The 25,428-nt window shown below is 46.3% G+C and overlaps 1 protein-coding gene across 1 annotated transcript in view; it reads left to right on the forward strand.

The window, feature by feature from the left end:
* The window catches only part of LOC139268153 (regulator of G-protein signaling 8-like), a 55,792-nt gene extending 35,375 nt beyond the window's left edge, over positions 1-20,417 (forward strand). Inside the window, exons 3-6 of the mRNA XM_070886192.1 lie at positions 1,977-2,087; positions 8,054-8,115; positions 18,614-18,780; positions 19,621-20,417. Of these exons, the coding sequence (XP_070742293.1) occupies positions 1,977-2,087; positions 8,054-8,115; positions 18,614-18,780; positions 19,621-19,821 (541 nt within the window). The 3' untranslated portion in view covers positions 19,822-20,417. The remainder of the gene's footprint in view (positions 1-1,976; positions 2,088-8,053; positions 8,116-18,613; positions 18,781-19,620) is intronic.
* The last annotated feature ends 5,011 nt before the right edge of the window (positions 20,418-25,428 follow it).

A 25,428-nucleotide genomic window follows, 5' to 3' on the forward strand; every position in this document is an offset into this window, starting at 1 on the left:
ACATGCAACTCCCACCCACATTGCTGCTCCATTGGCACTTCAATATATAATTAAACACTCACAGTTCATTAATCCTCCAGTGCCCACATTTCTCATCCACCTCTGTCATCTAGGTAGGCTGTTGAAGGTTCTTCCCCGGGCTCTCCCAGATTGCACTAAATCTAATTTCTGAAAGTGCTCAGCACGTAATTAAACGGAAGTCTGTTCTCAACATTACTTTGACTCAGGAAGACAAGTAGAAAAATACTTCTTATAGCTTTTTAATTATTTTCATTATTTTCCCATTCACCATCTAATCTGATCATCAAGTTCTTTTCTACAATGAATATAAAGATAGAACTAAAGTTATGTGATTTCATAACAGCAACTTTGATTTAATAGGTGTATTAAAATGATACAATGAACACCCACAATTTGGACCATTTTTCTATGTATTCAGCTGCCCACATAAATCTTAATGTGGAATATACACTTCCACATCTCTTCAGTGCACTGTTTAAATTCTAAGTGAACTTACTTATATCCAACCTCCAAAGGCCAGATGTTGAATCAGATGTGGTCAGAAATTGACCTGCGCTTGTTTCTTCCCCCACACATTTTTAGTGTACTGTGTGAAGGTAGTTCTTGCGACCTTTACAAAATTCACATATCCTGCCATGAAATAGGTTTAAATGAGCTCATGAATATTCATCGTTCATGGAGTATCAGACAGCCTGAGCAAATACGGTACAAACCGCTTAAAGGTGTTTTCAGGCACAGCACATCACGATTGTATCTCTGCATTCGAATGATGTTTATAAACATTGGTTAAGTTACAGCAGCTTGTAGTTTGATTTTAGATAATGGCCCGGAATTTGCAGTGGGAAGTAACAGCAAGCGAACAGCGTTTGCTATTACTACCCCTTTGAAACTGACCGCAACTTCAGGGTATAGCGCTTGTTCATCCTAACGTGGAAATCCTGAAGTTGCGGTCAGTCATTCACTGCTCCGACACGGGCTGTCCTGTGCCTCCCCCCTTTTCTGCGATAATATCGCTGTTAAACACCCCATTAAAAGTTATAACCCTTTTGGATTAGGTATAACTGAGGTTTTAACAGCGTATTGACTGCTAAACAAACGTATGGCTCTGAAAAACTAATTTTAATTTTGTGGCATGTCAATTTTACCCATTTTCATAAAAATTATAATTTGTAAAAAAAAATGTTAACTTTTTTTTTAGTTTCCTCATTTTTATTTCAGGTTTTCCTTTTCCCCATGTGAGAACCTCAATCTTTGTTTTGCTCTCTAACATTTTTTAAAAGTTAGAACAAAAGGAGCTACTCACTTGATTCGCTGACTATGAGAATTCTGCATTGTGATTGGCTGCTTAGACGGCTCGTTGATGTCACAGCAGCTTGGGTTAGGGATTCCCCATGAACTTGCACTGATCTCAACTGAACATCGAAAAGCCGAACTCTCCGCCACAGAGATTGCAAGATCTTTGTGGGAAGCTTACTACAGGGTCAGCGGCGAACGTCTGCATCAGCGCTGACTGCAAGTTCTGGCCGAACGATTCTGCCGAACATTTTGTATCACTTCATTACTTTGCTGACTTAAATGCTGTTTTTGGCTAACTTGTTACTTCGTAAACTCAGCGGGTAGCTCTTGACTTTGCGCAATAGTGTAAAACGGGCGCTGGCCGAATCGACAGCCTGTTTTACATCTCTCCATTTTTTTATTTCCATTGCAGTCAGTGGAAATAAACAAAATGGGGAGAGATGTAAGTGGGCTGTTAACTGGCGATCACTCATTTTATGCTTTTGCACAAAGTCAAAATCTATCCCTAGCATATTCATGACATTATAATATTCGGGATCATTGATGTTATGAAGCAATCCTTACTGTGCACATTTGCTTGCTAAATATATCACATTGTACAGGACCAGGAAGCAGGAATACCTTTCAAAGACTCGAATTGTTGCTGTGTATTTCCACAGGGCCGGAGCAATGAAGACCCGACTGGGCTGCTTATCGCAGAAATCCGACTCCTACAGTGACTTCAGCACTTTTCTCCCCAGTAAACAGGAGAAGCCAATTAGGTGCATGAAGTGAGTGATTTCTTTGTTTTCTGAGAGTGGTGGGGGGAATAAAATCATCAGTTCTAAGTGTTTAAAGGGGTGTGGCATTCATGGAACATCGATTTGCTAAACAGCAGAGAGAACCAGGTGTAATTTTCAATGCAATATCATGTGCTAGTGAGGCCAGGATATCTTTCAACACAGCTTACATCATTGCATCACTTGTTTGTAAACAGAACGAGAAAAGGTTTGCCAGACAGTTAGACAGTGCCTCTTTAGAAGTGACTCAATCTCAGTAATTTATAGTCATTCATTAACCACTTATAATTTATAACAGTAAAGCTGGTTTCTTCACTTCAATCAAAAGCTGATCATTTTTCTTTGGTATTAAAACAGTTAGGTGGTAGAAATCGAGAATGCTCTTCCTCACAAGGCTGCAAATTCTGGGTCAATTGAAATTTTCAAGACTGAGATCGACAGATTTTTGTTAGATAAGGGTATCAAGGGATATGCATCAAAGGAGGATAAATGTACAGATCAGATTAAATGGCCGCAGAGGCTCAAGGGGCTGAAAGGCCTACTCCTGTTCCTATGCTATTATTAGTCTTTTGAGTACAGAATACATTTCTTTTAAAAGGCACAATTTTCAGAGGGGAAGGGATAATGGTTAATAAAATCAGTCAAAATACAGGTAACAAATTCGGGAAAATATTACTGAATCTGATTTTCCAGATTAGATGTTTTTTATCTGCTCCTTCAATCATTATTTTCTACGATGAAAGGCAGAACTGTACAAAATTAGGAAAATGGGTCTCATTTTTTCCTTCAGTGAGCAGAAGCAGATGTAAAGACAGAGATAATATATAACAATTCCCAATCATTAGCCCTTTCAGCAACAGAAAATGCAAATCTCTATCTGGCAGACCACACACGGGTTATAACATTATATTTGAAAGATGGTGGGATAACATGTTAACTGTTAATTTCAGTGGGTCGAGTATATTGGAGCACTAGCAGCAGAGTGGAGTGATGCAGGCTCAGTTCCTCACTCCACTTAATTCATAACCTTGGTTGTACCAACACAGGGAGGTTTGTGGGAAAGGGAAGAACATAGGAACAGGAGTAGGCCATTCAGCCCCCCGAGCCTGTTCCGCCATTCAATAAGTTCATGGCTGATCTTCTACTTCAACTTCACTTTCCTGCACTATCCTCATAATCCCTTGATTCCCTTAATATTTAAAAATCTATCGATCTCTGTCTTGAACATACTCAAAGACTGAGCCTCCACAGCCCTCTTGGGTAGAGAATTCTAAAGAATCACCACCCTTGAGTGAAAACATTTCTTCTTATCTCAGTCCTAAATGGCCGACCCTTAGGCCGACCCCTTATTTTGAGACTGTGACCCCTGGTTCTAGACTCCCTAGCCATGGGAAACGTCCTTCCTGTATCTACCTGTCAAGCCCTGTAACCTATCATTCTTCTAAACTCGAGAGAATATAGACCAAGTCTACTTAATCTCTCCTTATAGGACAATCCCCCCCACCCCAGGAATCACAGTCTCAAAATAAGGGGTTGGCCTAAGGGCCAAAGGACTCAGCTCCACTTCCCTGCCCGCTCCCCATAACCTTTTACTCGCTTATTGCTCAAAAATCAGTCTATCTCCACCTCAATTATATTCAATGACCCAGCTTCCACAGCTCTCTGAGGCAGAGAATTCCACAGATTTAAAATCCTCGGAGAAGAAATTCCTCCTCATCTCAGTTTTAAATGGGCGGCCCCTTATTCTGAGACTTTGTCCCTTATTTTTAGTTTCCCGAGTGGAAATATCCTCTCAGCAGCCACCTTGTTGAGCCCCCTCATTATCTTATATGTTTCGATAAGATCACCTCTCATTCTTCTGAACTCCAATGTGTATAGGCCCAACCTACTCAACCTATCTTCATAAGTCAACCCCCTCATCTCCGGAATCAACCTAGTGAACCTTCTCTGAACAGCCTCCAATGCAAGTATATCCTTCCTTAAATACGGAGACCAAAACTGTACGCAGTACTCTAGGTGTGGCCTCAGCAATACCCTGTACAGTTGTAGCAGGACTTCTCTGCTTTTATATTTTATCCCCCGTGCAATAAAGGCCAACATTCCATTTGCCTTCCTGATTACTCGTGGTACCTATTTGTATCTGCTGCACTCAAATCCTCATGTAATAAAGGCCAACATACCATTTGCTTTCTTAATTACTTGCTGTATCTGCATGTTAACTTTCAGTGATTCGTGTACAAGGACATCCAGGTCCCTCTGAACCCCAACATTTCCCAATCTCTCACTGTTTAAAAAATACTCTGTTTTTCTATTTTTCCTACCAAAGTGGATAACTTCACATTTCTCCACATTATATTCCATTTTCCATGTTCTTGCCCACTCACTTAGCCTGTCTATAATCCCTTGAAGTCACTTTGTATTCTACTCACAACTTACATTCCCACCTAGCTTTGTATCATCAGCAAACATGGATGTGTTATGTTTGGTCCCCTCATCCAAATCATTGATATAGTTTGTAAATAGCTGAGGCCCAAACACCGATCCTTGCGGTACCCCACTACTTACAGCCTACCAACCCGAAAATGACCCGTTTATTCCAACTCTCTGTTTTCTGTCCGTTAACCAATCCTCAATCCATGCAAGTATATTACCCCCAATCCCATGAGCCCTAATTGTGTTCAATAACTTCTTGTGTGGCACCTTATTGAATGCCTTCTGAAAATCCAAATACACTACATGCACTGGTTCGCCCTTATCTAATCTGCTAGTTACAAACTCAAAAAACTCTAACAGATTTGTCAAACATAATTTCCCTTCCATAAATCCATGTTGCCTCTGCCCAATCCTATTATTATTTTCTAAGTGCCCTGTTGCCACATCCTTAATAATAGATTCTAGCATTTTCCCTACAACTGATGTCAGGCTAAGTGGTCTGTACCCCCCCCATTTTCTCTCTCCCTCCTTTCTTAAATAGCGGGGTTAGATTTGCTACCTTCCAATCCGTGGAAACCTTTCTAGCATCTATGCAATTTTGGAAGATGACAACCAATGCATGCACTATCTCAATAGCCACCTCTTTCAAAATCCTAGGATGTAGGCCATCAGGCCTAGGGCCTGGATTTAATTTTTAGGTTATGTCACCTAGCCTTAGATTCCCCAACCAGCAAAAATAGTTTCTCTCCATCTACCCTATCAGTTTCCCTTAAAATCCTGAAAACTTTGATCTAATCACCCTTTAACCTTCTAAATTCCAGGGAATACAACCGTAGTTTTGTAATTTCTCCTTGTAATTTAACCCTTGGAGTTCAGGTATCATTCTAGTAAACCTACTCCCTCCAAGGCCAATATATCCTTCCTACGATGTGGTGCCCAGAACTGCTCATAGTACTCCAGATGTTGTCGAACCAGGGCTTTGTATAACTGCAGCAGAACTTCTACCCCCTTGTATTCTAGTCCTCTAGATATAAAGACTAGCATTCCATTAGATCTTTTGATTATTTTCTGTACCTGTCCATGACATTTTAACTACTTATGAACACGAATCCCCAAGTCTCTTTGGACCTCCACTGTTTTTAGCTTTTCACCATTTAGAAAGTGCTCTGATCTATCCTTTTTTGGTCCAAAGTGGATGACCTCACACTTGCCTATATTGAAATCCATTTGCCACAGTTTTGCCCATTCACTTAATCTATTAATATCTCTTTGTAATTTTATGCTTCCAGCTACACTGCGTACAATGCCACCTATCTTTGTGTCATCAGCAAACCTGGATATGTGGTTCTCTATCCCATCATCATTGTCATTAATAAATACAGTGAATAGTTGAGGCCCCAACACGGATCCCTGCAGGACTCCATTAGTCACATCCTGCCAATTAGAGTACCTGACCATTATCCCTACTCTCTGTATCCGCTCAGCCAATTTCCTAATCAGGTCAATAGGCTTCAATTCCATGAGCTTCAACTTTAACTGACAGTCTCTTATGAGGGACTTTATCGAATGCCTTCTGAAGTCCATATAAATAACATCCATAGATACTCCCCAGTCCACTATTTAGTCACCTCTTCAAAAGGAAGTAAAATTGAATGAGTTGCCACCACCAGGGCACTGCCAACTGTCAACCGGCTAAGTGCAGCACGGGTGGTTATTTGTGATGTGCTGGGTGTAAAAATGTACAGATGGCCCAGCATGAAGCATGTGGGTGGGAAAGGAATGGGGGAGGAGGGCAAAGCGGATGATGCTCTGATGGAATGAAACGTTCTTTAAATAAATCCAAAAAAATTATAAATCACAAAACACATTTGCAGAGCTGCACGATACGCCCCATGGTCCCTATAATGCTATGGATGATTATTAGTAATTGGAGACCATTGTTAGTGATTACTATTAACGGCAGAAAAGGAAACAAGCGATTTAAGTAATTGATGTGTGTTTCCTCACATTCATCCAAACAGGCAATGTATGTTAATAGAGGGCACAACATTTAATGTGTTGAAGGTGAAGCTAGATAAGTGCTTGAGGGAGAAAGGAATAGCAGGATATGTTGATAAGATGAGATGAAGTAGGGTGGGACAAGGCTCTTGTAGAGTATAAATGCCGGCCTAGACCTGGTTAAAATAAAAACAGAAAATGCTGGAAATCTCAGCGGGTCAGGCAGCATCTGTGGAGAGAAACAGAGTTCACGTTTCAGGTCGATGACCCTTCGTCAGAACTGGCGAATGTTCAAAATGAACAGATTCTTAAGGAGCACTGAAAGGGGGAGGGGAGGAAAGAACAAAAGGGAAGGTATGTGATAGGGTGGAAGACAGGAGAGATTAGAGAGACAAAAGGCATGATGGGCTGACTTGAGATGGTAATGGCGAAAGTCAGAAAAAGATTAGTTTAGATAGAGCGTGAATGGCAGGATAATTACCGGCTGCCATGGGAAACAGATAGAAAAAGATTATATTAGATCGTTGGGGGTGGGGGGGGGGGGGGGAGGGGGTCAGGGGGAGGGGTTTATAAAAAAAAGGAGGAAAGGGAACAAAATATGGGCAGAGGTTATGGTGTGAAATTGTTGAACTCGATGTTGCGTCCAGAAAGCTGTACAGTGTCTAAACGAAAGATGAGGTGCTGTTCCTCGAGCTTATGTTGAGCTTCATTGGAACAGTGTAGGAGGCAGAGGACGGAGATGTTGGAGTGGGAGTGGAGCAGGGAATTAAAGTGACAGGCGTTTCCCGTTTCTGTGCTGTAGACTCCATAGGGGGAATTTTTACTTCCCGACATGTTGAAAGCGGGGGAGGGGAACGGTGGTCCGTTAGCATATGGGATGTCTGGGTTTCCCCGCAAGCTGTGGAGATTTAACTTGACAGCGTGTGTTTTTCGCTATTGACAGCTTCCTAGCCCTGAAGTAAGCCTGATTGTCAGGCTTGGCTTCCAGATGGGTGGGGAACACTCCGGAGGAGGCCACAGGAGCAGGTAGATCCAATCCGCGACACGGGGAGTTCCAATCCCAAGGTAGGTCTGATCCCCAATTCCGTGGAGGTGGCAGGGCAGGAAGCACTCCAGCTCCTCCTGGCCCAGAGGCTGTCACCGCCTTGCTGCAGCTGCCAGGTTTCCCAAGGCCTGGGAAACGCGAGGCCTCCAGCTGCATTAACATACTTAAAATGCCCACCCGCCTCCTGGGCGTGGATTGACTGCCCGCCCCTTGTCCCGGTGGTCGGCGGCTTCCCAAACGCTTCGATCTTTTGCCCATTTAACCCCCCACCCGCACCCATTCCCATTCACTCCCCCTTGTTAAAATCCCCCGCTATGTAATGTATGGAGTTAAGGAGAGAATACAGTTTGATGCTACAAGCAGGACAGGACAGGACATGTCAGGGTAGAAACAGATTCCCGCTCAAACCTGGGGATTATAAAAATTAAGCTGGGATGATTTGGCATGTTAGTAATTGTTATTTTTCTCTGGATTTTCAAAGGCTGTCTACAGAGGAAGCTGTGCAATGGACCGAATCATTCAGTGTCCTTCTGGCTCATAAGTGTAAGTACAGTGATACTTTCATGTACCAACTGGAACACTAAATACAACAGCGGCAATGATTAACAAACCATCATGCTGGAACTGATTACAACATCGTGATGAAAGAAAGACAAGAACTCACATGAGATATTATCACTCCAAGTGATACGTCCTTACTATACAGTATAAATGCACATGAGGCCCATACATGAGAGAAACTCACTCTGTGACCAGTTACCTTTATTACCAAGACCTCAAGTGATGAAGGTGGGTGGAGCTTCCCCTTTTATACCTGAAAGTCCAGGTTAGGAATGTCTCCCACATGTTCACCCCCTTGTGGACAATGTTCTCAAGGTCAGCTTAGGTCAGCTTATACATGGGTTACAATGATAGTTGAATACATGACATCACCTCCCCCCCAAAGTCTTATTGGGATCACAGGTTAAGTCTCTCTGGTTTACACTCCCTTGTAGAACGCCTGAGTTGGGGCTCCAGTTGTTGGGCGCTGGCCTGAGTGTCTGCTGTTTGCAGTGCCTCAGGCCTGTCTGGACTGCCCACAGTGACTGCACTCTCCTCCACTTGGTTCCGGTGTTCGGTCACCTGTGGTGGAGTAAACTCTTATGTCCTGTTCTTCCTCTGCTTTTTCTATGGGGTTGCTGAACCTCCTTTTAGTTTGATCCACGTGTTTGCGGCAGATTTGTCCATTGGTAAGTTTAACTACCAAAACCCTATTCCCCTATTTGGCAATCACAGTGCCTGCAAGACATTTGGGCCCTGCAGCGTAATTAAGGACAAAAACAGGGTCATTGACATCAATACATCGCGCCCTCGTATTTCTGTCATGGTAGTCACATTGTGACTGACGCCTGCTCTCAACAATTTCTTTCATATGAGAGTATATAAGGAATAACCTGGTTTTGAGTGTCCTTTTCATTAGCAGCTCTGCGGGTGGAACCCCTGTGAGCGAGTGTGATCGGGATCTATTGGCCAACAGGAGGCGTGATAAGCGGCTTTGTAGGGAACCCCCTTGGATTCTGAGCATCTCCTGTTTGATTATCTGCACTGCTCGTTCCGCCTGGCCGTTTGAGGCCGGCTTGAACGGTGCCGTTCTGACATGGTTGATTGTATTGCCTGCCATGAAGTCCTGGAATTCAGTGCTTGTGAAGCACGGGCCATTGTCGTTGACTAAAACATCCGGTAGACCATGGGCGGCGAACATTGGCCGTAGACTTTCTACCGTGGCAGAGGATGTGCTTGAATTTAAAATGGCACTCTCAATCCATTTGGAGTAGGCGTCTACAACAACCAAAAACATTTTTCCCATGAAAGGATGTTAGTCCACATGGATGCGTGACCATGGCTTGGCTGGCCAAGACCAGAGTCTAAGGGGGGCTTCCCTGGGTGCGTTGCCCAGCTGAGCATACGTGTTGCACCTGCGAACACAAAGTTCCAAGTCTGCATCTATCCCTGGCCACCAAACGTGTGACTTGGCAATTGCCTTCATCATGACAATGCCAGGGTGCTCATTGTGAAGTTCTCTGATAAACACCTCTCTGCCCATCCGGGGCATGACTACTCAGTTTCACCACAGTAGGCAATCGGCCTGAATCGAGAGTTCATCCTTGCACCTATGAAACGGTTTAAATTCCTCAGGGCATGCCCCGTATGTGGCTGCCCAGTCCCCATTCAGGACACATTTCTTGACTAAAGACAGTAGCGGGTCTTTATTTGTCCAGACTTTAATCTGACAGGCTGTCACAGGTGAGCCTTCGCTTTCGAAAGCTTCAGCAGCCATGACCATTTCAGCATCATGCTCAGTTGCCCCCTCAGGTGGTAGCTAGTGGGAGCCTGCTGAGTGCATCGGCACAGTTTTCAGTGGCTAATGTGAGTGCCCACCTCTGTATGCGGGCCGATGCATTCGCATTTATGGCCTTGTTGTCAGCCAAAAGGGACGTTAGGGGTTTGTGATCTGTCTCAACCTCAAATTTCCTGCCAAACACGTACTGGTGCATTTTTTTTAACCGCATATACACATGCTAGCACCTCCTTTTCTACCATCCCGTAGCCCCTTTCTACCTGGGACAGACTTCTGGAGGCATAAGCTTACCGGCTGTAACTGACCATTGGCATTCACATGCTGCAACACATACCCGACCCCATAGGACGACGCATTGCACATTAAAACAAGTTTCTTACACGGGTCATATAACGTTAAAAATTTGTTGGAGCACAACAAATTGCGTGCTCTATCAAAAGCTCTTTCCTGGCTGTCCCCCCAGACCCAATCGCGACCTTTGCGTAGGAGCACGTGTAGCGGCTATAACAGCGTGCTCAATTTGGGAAGAAAGTCACCAAAACAGTTCAGGAGCCCCAGGAACGAACGCAGCTCCGTCGTGTTACGGGGTCTGGGTGCTCTTTGGATCACTTCTGTTTTGGACGCAGTAGGTCTGATCCCGTCTGCTGCTACCCTCCTCCCCAGGAATTCTACCCCTGGAGCTAAGAAGATAAACTTCGCCTTTTTCAGTCGCAGCCCTACCCGGTCCAGTCTGCGTAGCACCTCCTCCAGGTTGTGGAGGTATTCTTCAGTATCGCGACCCGTGATGAGGATGTCGTCTTGAAAAACCACCGTCCTTGGAATCGACTTGAGGAAGGTTTCCATATTTCGCTGAAAGATCACGGCGGCCGAACGAATCCCAAACGGACATCTGTTATACTCAAACAACCCCTTGTGTGTCGTGATTGTGGTCAGCTTCTTCGACTCACTCGCCAGCTCCTGGGTCATGTAAGCTGAGGTTAGGTCCAATTTTGAAAAAAGTTTGCCACCGGATAGCGTCGCAAAGAGGTCCTCCGCTCTCGGTAGCGGGTACTGGTCTTGGAGTGACACCCGATTGATGGTGGCCTTGTAATCACCACATATCCTGGCCGACCATCCGTCTTGAGCACCGGCACAATCGGGCTCGCCCAGTTACTGAATTCGACTGGCGAGATGATGCCTTCCCTCAGCAGGCGGTCCAATTCGCATTCTATCTTTTCCCGCATCATGTACGGCACCGCTCTGGCCTTGTGGTGTACTGGCCTGGCGTCCGGGCTTATGTGAATCACTACCTTGGCCCCCATGAAAGTGCCAATGCCGGGTTGAACTAACGAGTCAAATTTGTCCAGGACCTGTGAGCATGATATTCGCTCCACAGAAGAAATTACATTGACATCGCCCCATTTCCAGTTCATGACAGCAAGCCAACTCCTCCCCAGTAGTGCGGGACTATCCCCCGGGACAATCCAGAGTGGCAACCTGTTCTCCGAATCTTTGTGGGTTACGACTACCATGGCGCTGCCTAGTATAGGATCTCCTTTGTATATGTCCGTAGCTGTGCGTCAATCAGCAATAATTTTGGCCTCCTGGCCTTGGACACCCACAACTTTTCAAACTGTTTGATACTCATCAGGGACTGGCTGGCCCCATGCCTAGTTCCATTAATACTGGATGCCATTGAGGAGCACTTTCATCACTATCGGTGGCGTCCTGGTATATGAACTGTATATGTGCTCCACATGATACTCGCTGAACTTCAGCTTCCAGCAATTTCCCCCAGTATTCATTTGGCCTCGTAGGGCCTTCCATCGGGCCCGTCCTCCTCGTACATCAACCTGGCTGCAGGCTTTCTGCACATACACGCCAAGTGACCGCTGACATTGCAGTTTCTGCAGGTATATTGCTGATACCTGCAAGCTCTGGTTGTGTGTTTGTCTCCACACCTCCAGCATGAGCTGGAGGCCCTGTTGTTGGAAACAAAAGGTCCATTACCAGTCGATCGTCTCTGACTGTCTCTGTAACTGTCCTTAAGCGCACCATTAACAGGTGTTGATGGCCCTATTACTGGCTGCATTGTCCATTGCGATGGCATGAATCGTCGTTCAGCTAGCCATTGTCTCTGTTGAATTCCCCCTTTGGGTTCGACTACATGCTGGGGCATGTCCGATTGCCCTTGTCTGCCGAGAGAACTGTGTGCCGCGTTAACAATGTTGACTTCCTGGTCGTTTGCCGCATTTGAGCCGAGGTTTTTGTCATACATCATTCTGGTCTCTTCCTCCCTTGAGATAAATGTCTGGGCTATCAGAGCCGTCGCTTCCAAGGTCAAGTCTTTGGTCTCAATCAGTTTCCTGAAAACCCCAGAGTGCCCGATGCCCTCAATAAAAAATTCCCACAGCATCTCTGCTCTGCATGCATCTGGGAATTTACAAAGGCTCGCCAGTCGCCGGTGTTCTGCCACGAAGTCTGGAACGCTTTGCCCGTCTCGCTGCCGGTGCATGTAAAACCGGTGTCTCACCATGTGCATGCTGCTTGCCAGTTTAAGGTGTTCCCCGATCAACTTACTGAGCTCTTTGAACGTCTTGTCCGCGGCTTCTCTGGCGCTAGAAGGTCCTTCATCAGAGAGTACGTTCTGGATCCACAAACCGTCAGGAGATGAGCCCTGCGTTTGTCGGCCGAATCCTGTCCCAACCATTCCTTAGTGACAAAACTTTGCTGTAGTCTCTCAATAAAGTCGTCCCAATCATTACCAAAACACAGTACCTCTCTTCTGTGCTGCTAGTGGCCATGCTCGCGTGGTTTAAATCCCAGTTTCTCGTCGCCAATGATACGTCCTTACTATACAGTATAAATGCACACGAGGCCCATACTTGAGAGAAGGTCACTCTGTGACCAATTACCTTTATTACCAAGACCTCAAGTGATGAAGGTGGGTGGAGCTTCCCCTTTTATACCTGAAAGTCCAGGTTCAGAGTGTCTCCCACAAGTTCACCCCCTTGTGTTCAATGTTCTCAAGGTGTACAACTTTGGTCAGCTTATACATGGGCTACAATGATAGTTGAATACATGACACCAAGCATGCTTACTAATTTAACTGTATGTTTCTTGTCGACATAATATCGAAAAAAACAACGTTTTTACTTTGAATTCTTTGTTAATTGTGTTATGCAGTATGCCCTGCTTGATTGTTCTGAGTGATTGGGAGGAATGCTAACCTTCCCCCAGGATGGGCGGGAGAGGGGCAGAGCATTTAAATTCTTTAAAATCTGAAACCTGACACCAACATACCCCGAACATGTCTACTTCCGCTTTAACCGGGGAGGGTTGGGGGCAAGTGATGACCCTGCTCTCCATAGGCGGGTCAGGAATTTTAAAATGTTAATGAGGCTGGGTGAATCAGATTTTAGCAGCCATGTGGATTTAACGGTAGCGGGCCAGGTTTCCCAGGGCGCGGGAAACCAAGCAGCTAAAGAGAGGCAAAAAAGGCTGGATCCCTCAGGTAAGTGCTTCTCCAGCACTGCTCATGGGCCTGGAGGAGGAGTGTTTACTGCCGGCCCAGCCGAGCTAACCTGCTGTGTGTCCCCCACCGACCCCGCATTCTCCCGACTGACCACACCGCGACCTCCCCCCAACACCTGCGATCTTCAGGCTGACCCCCCGCCTCCCCTCCCTCCACGAGTTCTCCAGGCCAACCCCGCCATGGTCTCCAAGCCAACACCCACCCCACCAGCATTGTCCAGACCGATTCCCCTCCCCCGCGATCTCAAATTCTGCGTTTTGTGCTCAAGTCGCTGGAGTGGAACTTAAATCCACAACCTTCTGACTCGGGTCGAGAGACCCACCACATGAACCAAGGCTGAACAAGGTTGAGTTGGTGAATCTCAGCTGAAGCACAATGAGACTGCAATTAGTCTTAGTGTTTCCAGGCAGCATGAGGGAACAACAAACCAGCCAGCATTGCCGGTCCTGAACCCGAATTCATTAACCCAAACTGGAAAGTATTGGGATGTCAATGAAGACTCGATTGGCTGTGATGCTGCCATGGTTGACTAACAAGACTCACACACAAAGAGACGAAAGCAAAATACTATGGTGCTGGAAATCTGAACTCAAAACAGAAAATGCTGGAAATACTCAACAGGTTAGGCAGCATCTACAGAGATCTCGACAGATGCTGCCTGACCGGCTGAGTATTTCCAGCATTTTCTGCTTTTATTTCACACAAAGAATGTCCTTGGGCAAGATAGGAGAAACCTACCAATACACATAGGGGCCGAAATTAAGGGTCCGGATAAGGCCCATTACTGCCGTTTTGCGGCGGCCATGCATCGGAATCGAGTGACCGCCTCGTTGCAGTCCATTGGCCGCCACGATCCAAATTCACTTCGGTGATTTTTCGGACGGTCCCCACTTCTGTCCCGCTACTGCCGACCACCCCAAGCACGTCATCAAAGCGCGCACCGCCACTCTCCTGCACCTCCATCCCACTCCGTGCGAAATTTACCTAAAAAAATCCACGAGCCGCGTGGTTCCCCTGTCAACTTTTTCTGTCGGTGCACCTTGTTTTGTGTGTGAGCCATGGCAGCGCGGCAGCCCTTCAAGGGGAGGGCACACTGCCATGGCCGCCATGTTTTTTTTTCTGGCCAACCATCCGGATCCATCGGACAATTACGACCCTGGGTTCGGCCCGGCACTCCCTCTTAGGTGGCCCGGCCGAAACCCTCCCTGGTGGCCCAGTGGCCAAACCTAGAAAATCACAGCTTCTCTCCCCTTTAAATGAAGGGAGAGACGTGGTGACGCACATGCGCTCTCACATCACCACCGCTCCACCGCTGAGTCACAGCACCGGAGATTCCGTCCCACCGCCACTTCCACCCCTCACCAGCACTTACTGCCACACTTCCACCCCCATTATGACCGTCTTCCGGTCTGCTGGAAAAAAATTGACAAAGAGGTGAAAATGGATCAAGAGTCCGCCTCGTCAGACCCGACGGTATAAACATCTAAAAAAAAGGTAGGTGTGCCAGCTTTCTGGCGGGCCTGAATTTCAGCCCCATTGAATCATATAGCACAGAAGGAGGCCATTCAGCCCATCGTACTAATGCCAACTCTCTGAAAGCGCTACCAATTAGACCGCCCCCTGCTCTTTTCCTATAGCCCTTCCCCATATCCTTTTCAGGTATTTCGTCTAATTACCTTTTGAAAGTTACAATTAAATCTGCTTCCACCGTCCTGTCAGGCAGTGCATTCCAGATCATAACTCGTTACAAAAAAAATTGTCTCCTCATCTCTTCCCCTGGCTTTTTTGACAATTATCTTTAATCTGTGTGTCCTTTGGTTACTGACCCTCCTGCCAATGGAAACTGTTTCTCTCTAACTACTCTATCAAAACCTGAAAACATACCTCAGCCCAAATCACTGCTTTCAGGCATGGAAGAAAGGGGGAGAAAATTGCTCTCGTGCGGACTGGAGTGAAAGCAAACTGAATACTGGGGTAGATATTCCCTTCTCTCACCTTTCCCCCCTCCCACACAACTGACAGCAATTCTCTCTGGTGTTGGCTCCAGTGGCTCAGTATACTGGATGTTACATTGAGTCATGGTGTGCATCTTGAAACAGTACAGCATAATAAGGTGATGGAGAAACATATCAAACATTTCTGTGTTCCTGTACTTTTCTCATGACAGGGAAACCTGTGCTTATTGAATGAAGCCATCAATCGTTACTAGTTCAATACAATTTCGAAGACTGCATAGATTTCCATCAAAACAAAGTCAAAAATTGCAAGAGCTGCCACAAATATGTGGAAATTTATTATGTTTACTTAAGAGTGCAGTGATCCCAGAGAAAAAAGCTGGACAATAATAAAAGCTCAAATCTGGCAGAAGAATAGCTTACTGTGCGATCTTTAGGTCAAGAATTGCTACTGTAGTACATGTGGACAAGTTCAAAAAAAATCTCTCCCAAACATCTTAAAGCCAGCTGGATAATGTAAACAGAAACATAGGCCCCAAGTTTCCACATGATTTGCTCCTGATTTTTAGGAGCAACTGGTGGAGAACGGAGTATCTTAGAAATCGGAATTCTCCACATTTAGTTTTCTGCAGTTCTAGTCAGGTAGAACAGTTTCACTTTGGAACAGAATATTTTTTCAAAAGGGGGCGTGTCCGGCCACTGACGCCTGATTTGAAAGTTTCCACGGTGAAAACGTACTCCAAACTATCTTAGAATGGAGCAAGTGAAGATTTTTGTACGCCCGAAAAAACCTTGTCTACACTTTAAAAAATCAGGCGCAGGTTACAAATTAGGCATCGGGAACGAGGTGGGAGGGAGAGGGGGGGAAGGGAAGTCATTAAATTCTACAATCAATCCTTAGTTATACTTATACAAATATTATACAAATAAATCCAACCTGAATAAAAATTTATAAGCAAAGAAAAGATTAAATAAACCATGTTCCTACCTGTGTGAAAGTGCTTCAGGCAGGCCTTTCAGGCAGCGGTGTGGCGTCGGTCTCAGGGCAGGCAGCAAGCAGCGCTTCAGGCAGCGGTGTGGCGTCGGTCTCGGGGCAGGCAGCAAGCAGCGCTTCAGGCAGCGGTGTGGGTCGGTCTCGGGGCAGGCAGCAAGCAGCGCTTCAGGCAGCGGTGTGGCGTCAGTCTCGACGGCAGGGGCAGGCAGCAAGCAGACTTGGTGCTTGAGGCAGGCCTTCATTCCCCGCGAAGATGCAGCACCCGGACGGATTGAGGCCATTCGGCCATGGGATTGCAGCGGCGTCAGTGGCTGGTCGGGAGCAGCAGCAGCCTTCGAGCTGTGAGGGGGACTGACTGCTAAAAGCACTCCCTCACACACAGAAATATCAAGAAAATTAAAATGCAAGGCTTTGCAAGGGTTCAATAAACAAATTTTCACAATTTTCTACAGCATTTTTAAAAATGGCCGAGTGCCAATGTTTACTTCAGACTGCGCGTGCGCGAACGCTCCAACGCGCACGCGCAGGGTTGCCGGAACCAAAAAAACTCATTTAAATTGTACCCGCCCCCTCCTACTTACAAAATCGGTGCGAGTGGTAGGCTCCGTCCCCTGTGCACCGCGCCAAGCAGACATCGAGCTGCAAGGAGCTCGAGAATACCGCGTTTTTTTTCAGGCGCCGTTTTCAGTGCGAAAAACAGGCGCCCAGCTCCGAGGGGCGCCTTTTTCGCCGCGTGTGGAAACTTGGGGCCATAGTTGTAGCATGATTGTGAAAGATGGAGAGGTTAAGTCTTTGGGTCCTGTCCCATTGACCTAGAACCCAAAGTATGGCTCAGAAACAGGGTCAAACTAAGGTTGTGTTACCAGGAGTAGGCTATGGGAAAAGACCTCTTTGTCATGTGTTCTGTTACATTTCTCACGAAATCGTCTTCTCATGCATCTGAAATGGTTACTATGTGGTCATTATTTGGATGCAAGTAATATCGAGCCTCAAAGCTGGAAATTTCTGCACGTAGATAGGGGCCTTTTGAGTTTAGGGAGTAATGCACGTAGAAGATAGTCGTGCAAAGCTATTGGCCTAGAAATTATTTGCACAGCACCCATTTTTTGGGCACTAACTGGCCTTCTATGCCTCCAATATGGTGGGCAAGAAATGCACACTCATTACGAGACGGAAGTGTGCTGCACCATATTGGTAAAGGACAAAAAATTGGCGTGCATGTCCACACCTACACTGGGGTGGAGGTGTCTAATGCCTGTTTGAGGCCTCCTCTGCAAGATTGGTAGGCCCTGAGGCAGCGACTCCTCCCGGCCCCACATTCAAAGAACGTGAGCCGCTGCCAACCAGTGTTTCCCCCAATCGCCGCCACTACTCCCACCCCCCCCCACCATTCCCGATCCTCCTGCTCCCCCTGCCCCTCGGTCGCTGGCTCAATGGTAATGAGGCCCAAAGCCCAATATCGGGTGCGCCTCAGGCTGCACCATTCAAATATTTCCAGAATTTCTTGGCCATTCTCTTTTACACAACATGTTTCATTGAAACATTTTCAAAGAGGAGTTAATAGAGTATTTCAAATCTAAACAATATAAATGTAGGTGTAAAAGTTCCGTTTCATTGAAGCTTTGGATTTGGTGTGTTTGCAAGATAGATTAGCCCAAAGTTAAAGCCTACAATGTAGGGAGAGCTTCCAATGGATAGGAGGGGGTGATTGGACACTTACTAAATCATGAGAGATGTTAGCAGAAATTTTTGGCAAAACTAACAAAATGGTGTCACAAATGTGCTGACTTTATATGCAGGATTGGCACCATTTATTTTTTGCACATGAGCCAGCACGACCAATTTTAGAAGGGGCATGCTGATCGCAAATCCGAAATCGACCAAAATTCCTGTCACTCAAAATTTGACTCAATTAAGATTTGGAAAATGCTTTTGGCACCTCCAGTCACAACTGCGGAAAACAGGACACAAAGCCCGTTGCCAAAATAACGATGGTCTCGTGCAGCCACCACTATTTTCAAGTGCTCCTGCAGGTGTTAGGGATGCAAGCTGGAAATTCCCCACAAAATTGCCCTTTAAAATGTTCCTGAACACAGAAATTATATTTACAGTTTGTTATAGGAGGATTTTTTTAAAAATGTGGAACCTTTAGGTAATATTGACCCTAGCAACAGAAACAACAAATAGAGAAAAAAAGGTTTAAACTGTGGTAACCACTTGGCACCCTTTCCCCTCACCAGATGGTCTGGCTGCCTTCCGAGCGTTCCTCTGCTCAGAGTACAGCGAGGAGAACATTGAGTTCTGGCTGGCCTGTGAGGACTACAAGAAAACCAAGTCATCTGCAAAACTGACTTCGAAAGCGAAGAAGATCTACTCAGAATTTATCGATGTTCAAGCTCCAAGAGAGGCAAGTATTTGATTCTTTCAAAATAAAACACACTCGACTGCAGTGACGTGAACTGCAGGCGAGGTTGCACCTGACCGAAAGAACTGTGCCAAATTTCAGTGCACCAAACAAGTTGCCAATTACAATCACATAAAACAGGCAGAATGCAAAAATGCATCACTCTGAACCAGTTATTATAAAGCCATATGCTCATTACCTGGAATCCCCCCCGAGATGTCTGCGCTCCTCTAATTCTGCCTTCTTGAGCATCCCTGACTATAATTGCTCAACCATTGGTGGCCATGCCTTCTGTTGCCTCGGCCTGAAGCTCTGGAATTCCCTGCCTAAACCTCTCTGGTTCTCTGCCTCTCTTTCCTCCTTCAAGACCCTCCTTAAAACCTACCTCTTTGACCAAGCTTTTGGTCACCTGCCCTAATTTCTCATTATGCGGCTCGGTGTCAAATTCTTTATTTCATAATACTCCTGTGAAGCACCTTGGGACGTTTCAATATGTTTAGGGCGCTATATAAATAAAGTTGTTGTTGTTTGCCAGTGCATCATGATGGTGACATAAATTTAATAAAAATACATCACAGCACTTAGATGCAACCTCACTGTGCCAAACCCACACAGAAAGACTTGCATTTATACAGTACCTTTCATCACCTCAAGATGACCCAAAGCGCTTTACAGCTAATGAATTGCATGGCTCTGTTCTCGCCCCCAACCCCTCTAAAAATGGACAGTGAGGACAAAGCCCATCTAGGGGCAGAAACATAACTCCCTCAACTTGTGCTTTTTTCCAATGTCAGCACAGGTCCACTGCAACCAGCCTAACCTCGAATTGGTTGTCTTTCTCAGGTAAACATCGATTTTCAAACCCGGGAGCTCACCAGGAAGAACCTGCTGGAGCCAAGCCACGCCTGCTTCAATGATGCGCAGAAAAGAATCTACAGCCTGATGGAAAGGGACTCTTACCCCAGGTTCCTGAGGTCAAAGGTTTACTTGGATGTGCTAAACCAGACACAGAGCAACAGCCAAACACAAAGGAGGTTCAGCTAAGAAAAGTCGCACAAAGCAAAGTGTACACGCAGAGTCCTGTCATATTCCATTGTCTACACAGCATGAATTTTACTCTGCTGTGTAAGTTATTGTTGCAGTGAAGATGGGCTAAATGAAAAACTTTCCTTATGGTGCTCCCTTGCTCTTGGTCTCCAACCATTACATGGAATGCAGTTTCTTTTGACAGCAAATCTTTACCCATATGGACTTGTCCCTGTGCCTGTCTCCTGTGCCCAACTTACCTTTGCCGTCAAGTTATTTAAAGATATTTAGGATAATAGTTCTGTTTTTTTTAAACAATCCAAGGCATGTCAAAACAGCTTTTCCTACCCTTAACTCTCTCAACTGCAAAGGCGCTAGAAGATCAAATATACAACATTTCAGTGCACGTGTATTTAAGTGTTCGAAGTGAAAACAATTGTTTTAAAATCAAGACCTTAGTGTTTGTGACACAATGTACATTTGTTGGTTGAACACTGTGCAAGTGAAAAAGACACGCATTTGTATTGAGTGCATTTCCATTTGTATATTTATCATCCCCGTTCCCTTCAGTCTGAGTGTATTTATTAAATGAAGCATTGAATAAAATGTGTTTGTGAAGAAGAATCATTGTCTTTAATGGGATAACTTTGTTTCTGGGACCTGTGTGACTTTTATTATTTCAGTATAAAACTGTGAAGAGGAAAAATTGATGCAGTTAATTCTAATTGCAGCAGATTGAACTCGAACAGCGTATTGAACTGCATTGTAATACATTTGACGTCCATATATATGGGATATAGTACACTCATTATCTGAATGGCTACCTTGTGCTCTAAATCTGTAGTCAGCCATCTTAACAGTATAGCAATATAGCAAATTGAAGCTGTTACTCGATGCGGTTGTATTAAATTCCACTGAAAAAGATGTCTATTTTTCTTACCATTTGCTTCTTCTCTCCCCCTCCTCTTCAGAATCTTTCGACTTATACAGGGTGATGGTCCCCGAGGGGCTTGACCAGACCATGTACCTCACCCAAGTGGCTATTCTTCACATCTTTAAACCAAAGCGACATCTATTCAATTGCCAGAGGTCCCAAGGCCCAGCCTGATCTTTCCTTACCTAATACCCACCAGCATATACATTCCAGGAGCAGTCACTGGGAGGGATCTAGATTGGGAACTCCTGCTGATTTTTCCCCTTCTTTAGCCCAGAGGTGCCAAGACTATTTGCAGCACCCCATTTTGCTGTCCTGGCTAAGATCAACTACCCAAGCATGGCCCAAGGGTTGAACTTGGCACCTTACTGTCCTCTATCGTTTAGTACCACCCCGAGTTGTGACCCCTTCCCACCAAGTTGTCTATTTTAACGGAGTGGACAAAGAAAAGTCACGGAAACATGGTTAGCATTTGATCACATTTACACAGAAAAATCTTTCATCTTCTGTCCACACCACAGGATTCATTTTTGTTTTTAATGATTTACAGCAGCCTTCATCCCCCTTCCCTTGTATTCACAGGACATCACGTTCTGTCAACAGCAGTACTCTGCTGGAAATATACCCTCATTTGCATAGGGGGTCTGTGCTGTGCATCTTTAAAGCATGCACTCCCATGTTTTGCCACCTGGGAATGCATCCCCTGAAGTCCCAAAGGATCCCAGCATCCCTTGGGAGCACTGTATATAAGCCGGCCCCTAAGGCCTGTTCCTCACCCTGGAGTGTCTTAATAAAGACTGAGGTCACTGTTACTTTAAACTCCCTGTCTGCAGTCTCATCTGTGTTAGGAACACAATAACTGGTGACGAGTATACGAATCCAACGCAAAGATGCAGCAAACTGTGGGCATCCTGGAGAAGTTCTCGGAGGGTGAGGACTGGGAAGCCTATGCTGAACGGCTAGACCTACTTTGTAGCCAATGAGCTGGACGGAGAAGGAAGCGCTGCAAAAAGGAGAGTGGTCCTCCTCACGGTCTGCGGGGCACCGACCTACAGCCTCATGAAAAATCTTCTGGCTCTGGTGAAACCCACAGATAAGTCGTATGAGGAGCTCTGTACACTGGTTCTGGAGCATCTTAACCTGAGGGAGAGCGTGCTGATGGCGAGGTATTGGTTCTACACATGCCAGCGATCTGAAGGTCAGGAAGTGACGAGCTATGTCGCCAAGCTAAGGCAACTTGCAGGACAATGTGAGTTTGATGGCTACCTGGAGCAAATGCTCAGAGACTTTTTTGTACTGGGCATTTTTTGTACGAGACCATCCAAGAAAACTTTTGACTGCAGATACACCGACCCTCAGTAAGGCCATTGCAATAGCACAGGCGTTTATGTCCACCAGTGATAACACCAAACAAATCTCTCAGCACACAAGTGCCAGCAATGTTCATAAATTAACTGGAACTGTGTTGCGAGCAGAAATGTACAGGGCAGAAACCACGAGTCTGCAACTGCCAGCAGGCCTCAGGTGACCCAGATGACTCAGAGTCTGCAACAAAGGATGAATGCAAGGCAATTCACATGTTGTTGGCGTTGTGGAGGCTTCCATTCAGCCTATTCATGCCGCTTCAAAGGGTATGTTTGCAAGAGCTGTGGAACAATGGGGCACCTCCACGAGCTTGCAGATGAGCTGCAAGCTCTGCAAAACGTGGCAGAGGAAGATCAGTTCATGATGGATCAAAGCAATTTCAAGCCTCAGATCGAGGAGGCAGATGCTGAAGTACACAGGGTGCACACATTTTCGACAAAATGTCCACCTATAATGCTAAGTGTAAAACTGAATGGCTTACCCATAGCCATGGAACTGCACACTGGCGCTAGCCAATCCATCATGAGTAAAAAGATGCTTGAGAGACTGTGGTGCAACGAGGCACTCAGACCAGCCCTTAGCCCCATCCACACGAAACTGAGAACGTACACCAAAGAGCTTATCACTGTCCTGAGCAGCGCCATGGTCAAGGTCACCTGCGTGGGCACAGTGCACGAACTGCCACTCTGGATTGTCCCGGGCGATGGCCCCACACTGCTTGGAAGGAGCTGGCTGGGCAAAATCCGCTGGAACTGGGATGACATCCGACTGCTATCACATGTCGATGAGGCCTCATATACCCAGGTTCTTAACAAATTTCCTTCCCTTTTTGAGTCAGGCATTGGAAACTTTTCCGGGGCAAAGGTGCGGATCCACTTGGTCTCAGAGAAATGACCCATTCACCACAAGGCGCGAGTGGTACCTGACATGATGAGGGAGAGAGTGGAAATCAAGCTGGCCAGGCTGCAACGTGAGGTCATCATCTCCCCAGTGGAATTCAGCGAGTGGGCCAGCCCGATTGTTCCAGAACTCAAAAGTGATGGCACGGTCAGGATTTGCGGCGATTATAAAGTAACTATTAATCGTTTCTCGCTACAGGACCAATACCTGCTACCTAAAACAGACGACCTATTTGTGACACTGGCAGGAGGCAAGACATTCACCAAGTTCGACCTGACTTCGGCCTACATGACACAGGAGCTGGAGGAGTTTTTGAAGGGCCTCACCTGCATCAACACGCACAAGGGACTCTTCATCTACAACAGATGCCCGTTTGGAATTCGGTCGGCTGCAGCGATCTTCCAGAGAAACATGGAAAGCCTACTCAAGCCGGTACCACGCACGGTGGTTTTTCAGGACGACATATTGATCACGGGTCGGGTCACTGTCGAGCACCTACAAAACCTGGAGGAGGTCCTCCAGCGACTGGATCGCGTAGAACTGCGGCTGAAGAGGTCGAAATGCGTCTTCATGGCAACAGAAGTGAAGTTTTTGGGGAGAAAGATCACGGCAGATGGCATTCGGCCCACAGATGCCAAGGCAGAGGCTATCAGGAACGCGCCCAGGCCACAGAACGTCACGGAGCTGCGGTCGTTCCTGGTACTCCTCAGCTATTTTGGTAACTCCCTACTGGGGTTAAGCACCCTCTTAGAGCCCCTACATGTGTTATTTCGTAAAGGTGAGAACTGGGTATGGGGAAAAAAAACAAGTAATTGCTTTTGAGAAAGCCAGAAACATTTTATGCTCCAACAAGCTGCTTGTATTGTATAACTCGTGTAAAAGACTTGTGCTAGCATGTGATGCATCGTTGTACGAAGTCGGGTGTGTATTACAACAAGCTAACATTTCGGGGAAGTTGCAATCTGTCGCCTATGCTTCCAGGAGCTTGTCTAAGGCTGAGAGGGCCTACAGCATGATTGAGAAAGAGGCATTAGCATGTGTGTTCGGGGTAAAGAAAATGCATCAGTACCTGTTTGGCCTCAAATTTGAGCTGGAAACCGATCACAAGCCCCTTATATCCCTGTTCGCTGAAAACAAGGGGATAAATACCAATGCCTCAGCCCGCATACAAAGGTGGGCACTCACGCCATCAGCCTATAACTATACCATCCACCACAGGCCAGGCACCGAGAACTGTGCGGATGTTCTCAGTTGGCTACCATTGCCCACCACGGGGGTGGAAATGGCACAGCCTGCAAACTTGTTGATGGTGGCGCAGCCCGCAGACTTGTTGATGGTCATGGAAGCGTTTGAAAATGATAAATCACCTGTCACGGCCCGCCAGATTAGGACTTGGACCAACCAAGATCCTCTGTTGTCCCGAGAAAAAAAACTGTGTACTGCATGGGAGCTGGGCCAGCGTTCCCGTTGAAATGCAAGAGCTAATCAAGCTATTCCAGTGGCGAAAGGACGATCTGTCCATTCAGGCAGACTGCCTGTTGTGGGGTAACCGCGCAGTGCTACCCAAAAAGGGCAGGGAGACGTTCATCTCGGATCTCCACAGCACACACATGGGTATAGTAATGATGAAAGCGATAGCCAGATCCCATGTGTGGTGGCCCGGTATCGATTCTGACTTAGAGTCCTGTGTACGGCAATTAGGCGTGTGTGCTCAGTTGAGCAACGCGCCCAGAGAGGCACCACTAAGTTTGTGGTCCTGGCCCTCCAGAGCATAGTCAAGGATCCATGTCGACTATGCGGGCCCGTTTCTTGGTAAAATGTTCCTGGTGGTAGTGGATGTTTTTTCAAAATGTATTGAATGTGAAATAATGTCGGGAAGCACCGCCACCGCCACCATTGAAAGCCTGAGGGCCATGTTTGCCACCCACGGCCTGCCTGACATATTGGTCATTGACAACGAGCCATGTTTCACCAGTGCCGAATTGAAAGAATTCATGACCCGCAATGGGCTCAAACATGTCACCTCGGCCCCGTTTAAACCAGCCTCCAATGGGCAGGCACAGCGGGCAGTACAAACAATCAACAGAGCCTTAAACGAGTCACAGAGGGCTCACTCCAAACCCGCCTGTCCCGAGTACTGCTAAGCTACCGCATGAGACCCCACTCACTCACAGGGGTGCTCCCGGCTGAGCTACTCATGAAAAGGACACTTAAAACCTAACTCTCGCTGGTTCACCCCAACCTGCATGATCAGGTGTAGAGCAGGCGGCAGCAGCAAAATGTAAACATCTTAAAAGGAGCGGTAGAGAGGCGGAGAGGCTGAGAGAGGGAATTCCAGAGCTTAGGGCCCAGGCAGCTGAAGATTTCTATTCCTTTCTTCCTCATGTGTTTATTTAGCTTCCCCTTAAATGTATCTATGCTATTCA

Source organism: Pristiophorus japonicus, chromosome 8, assembly GCF_044704955.1.
Source record: "Pristiophorus japonicus isolate sPriJap1 chromosome 8, sPriJap1.hap1, whole genome shotgun sequence".
Lineage (NCBI taxonomy): Eukaryota > Metazoa > Chordata > Chondrichthyes > Pristiophoridae > Pristiophorus > Pristiophorus japonicus.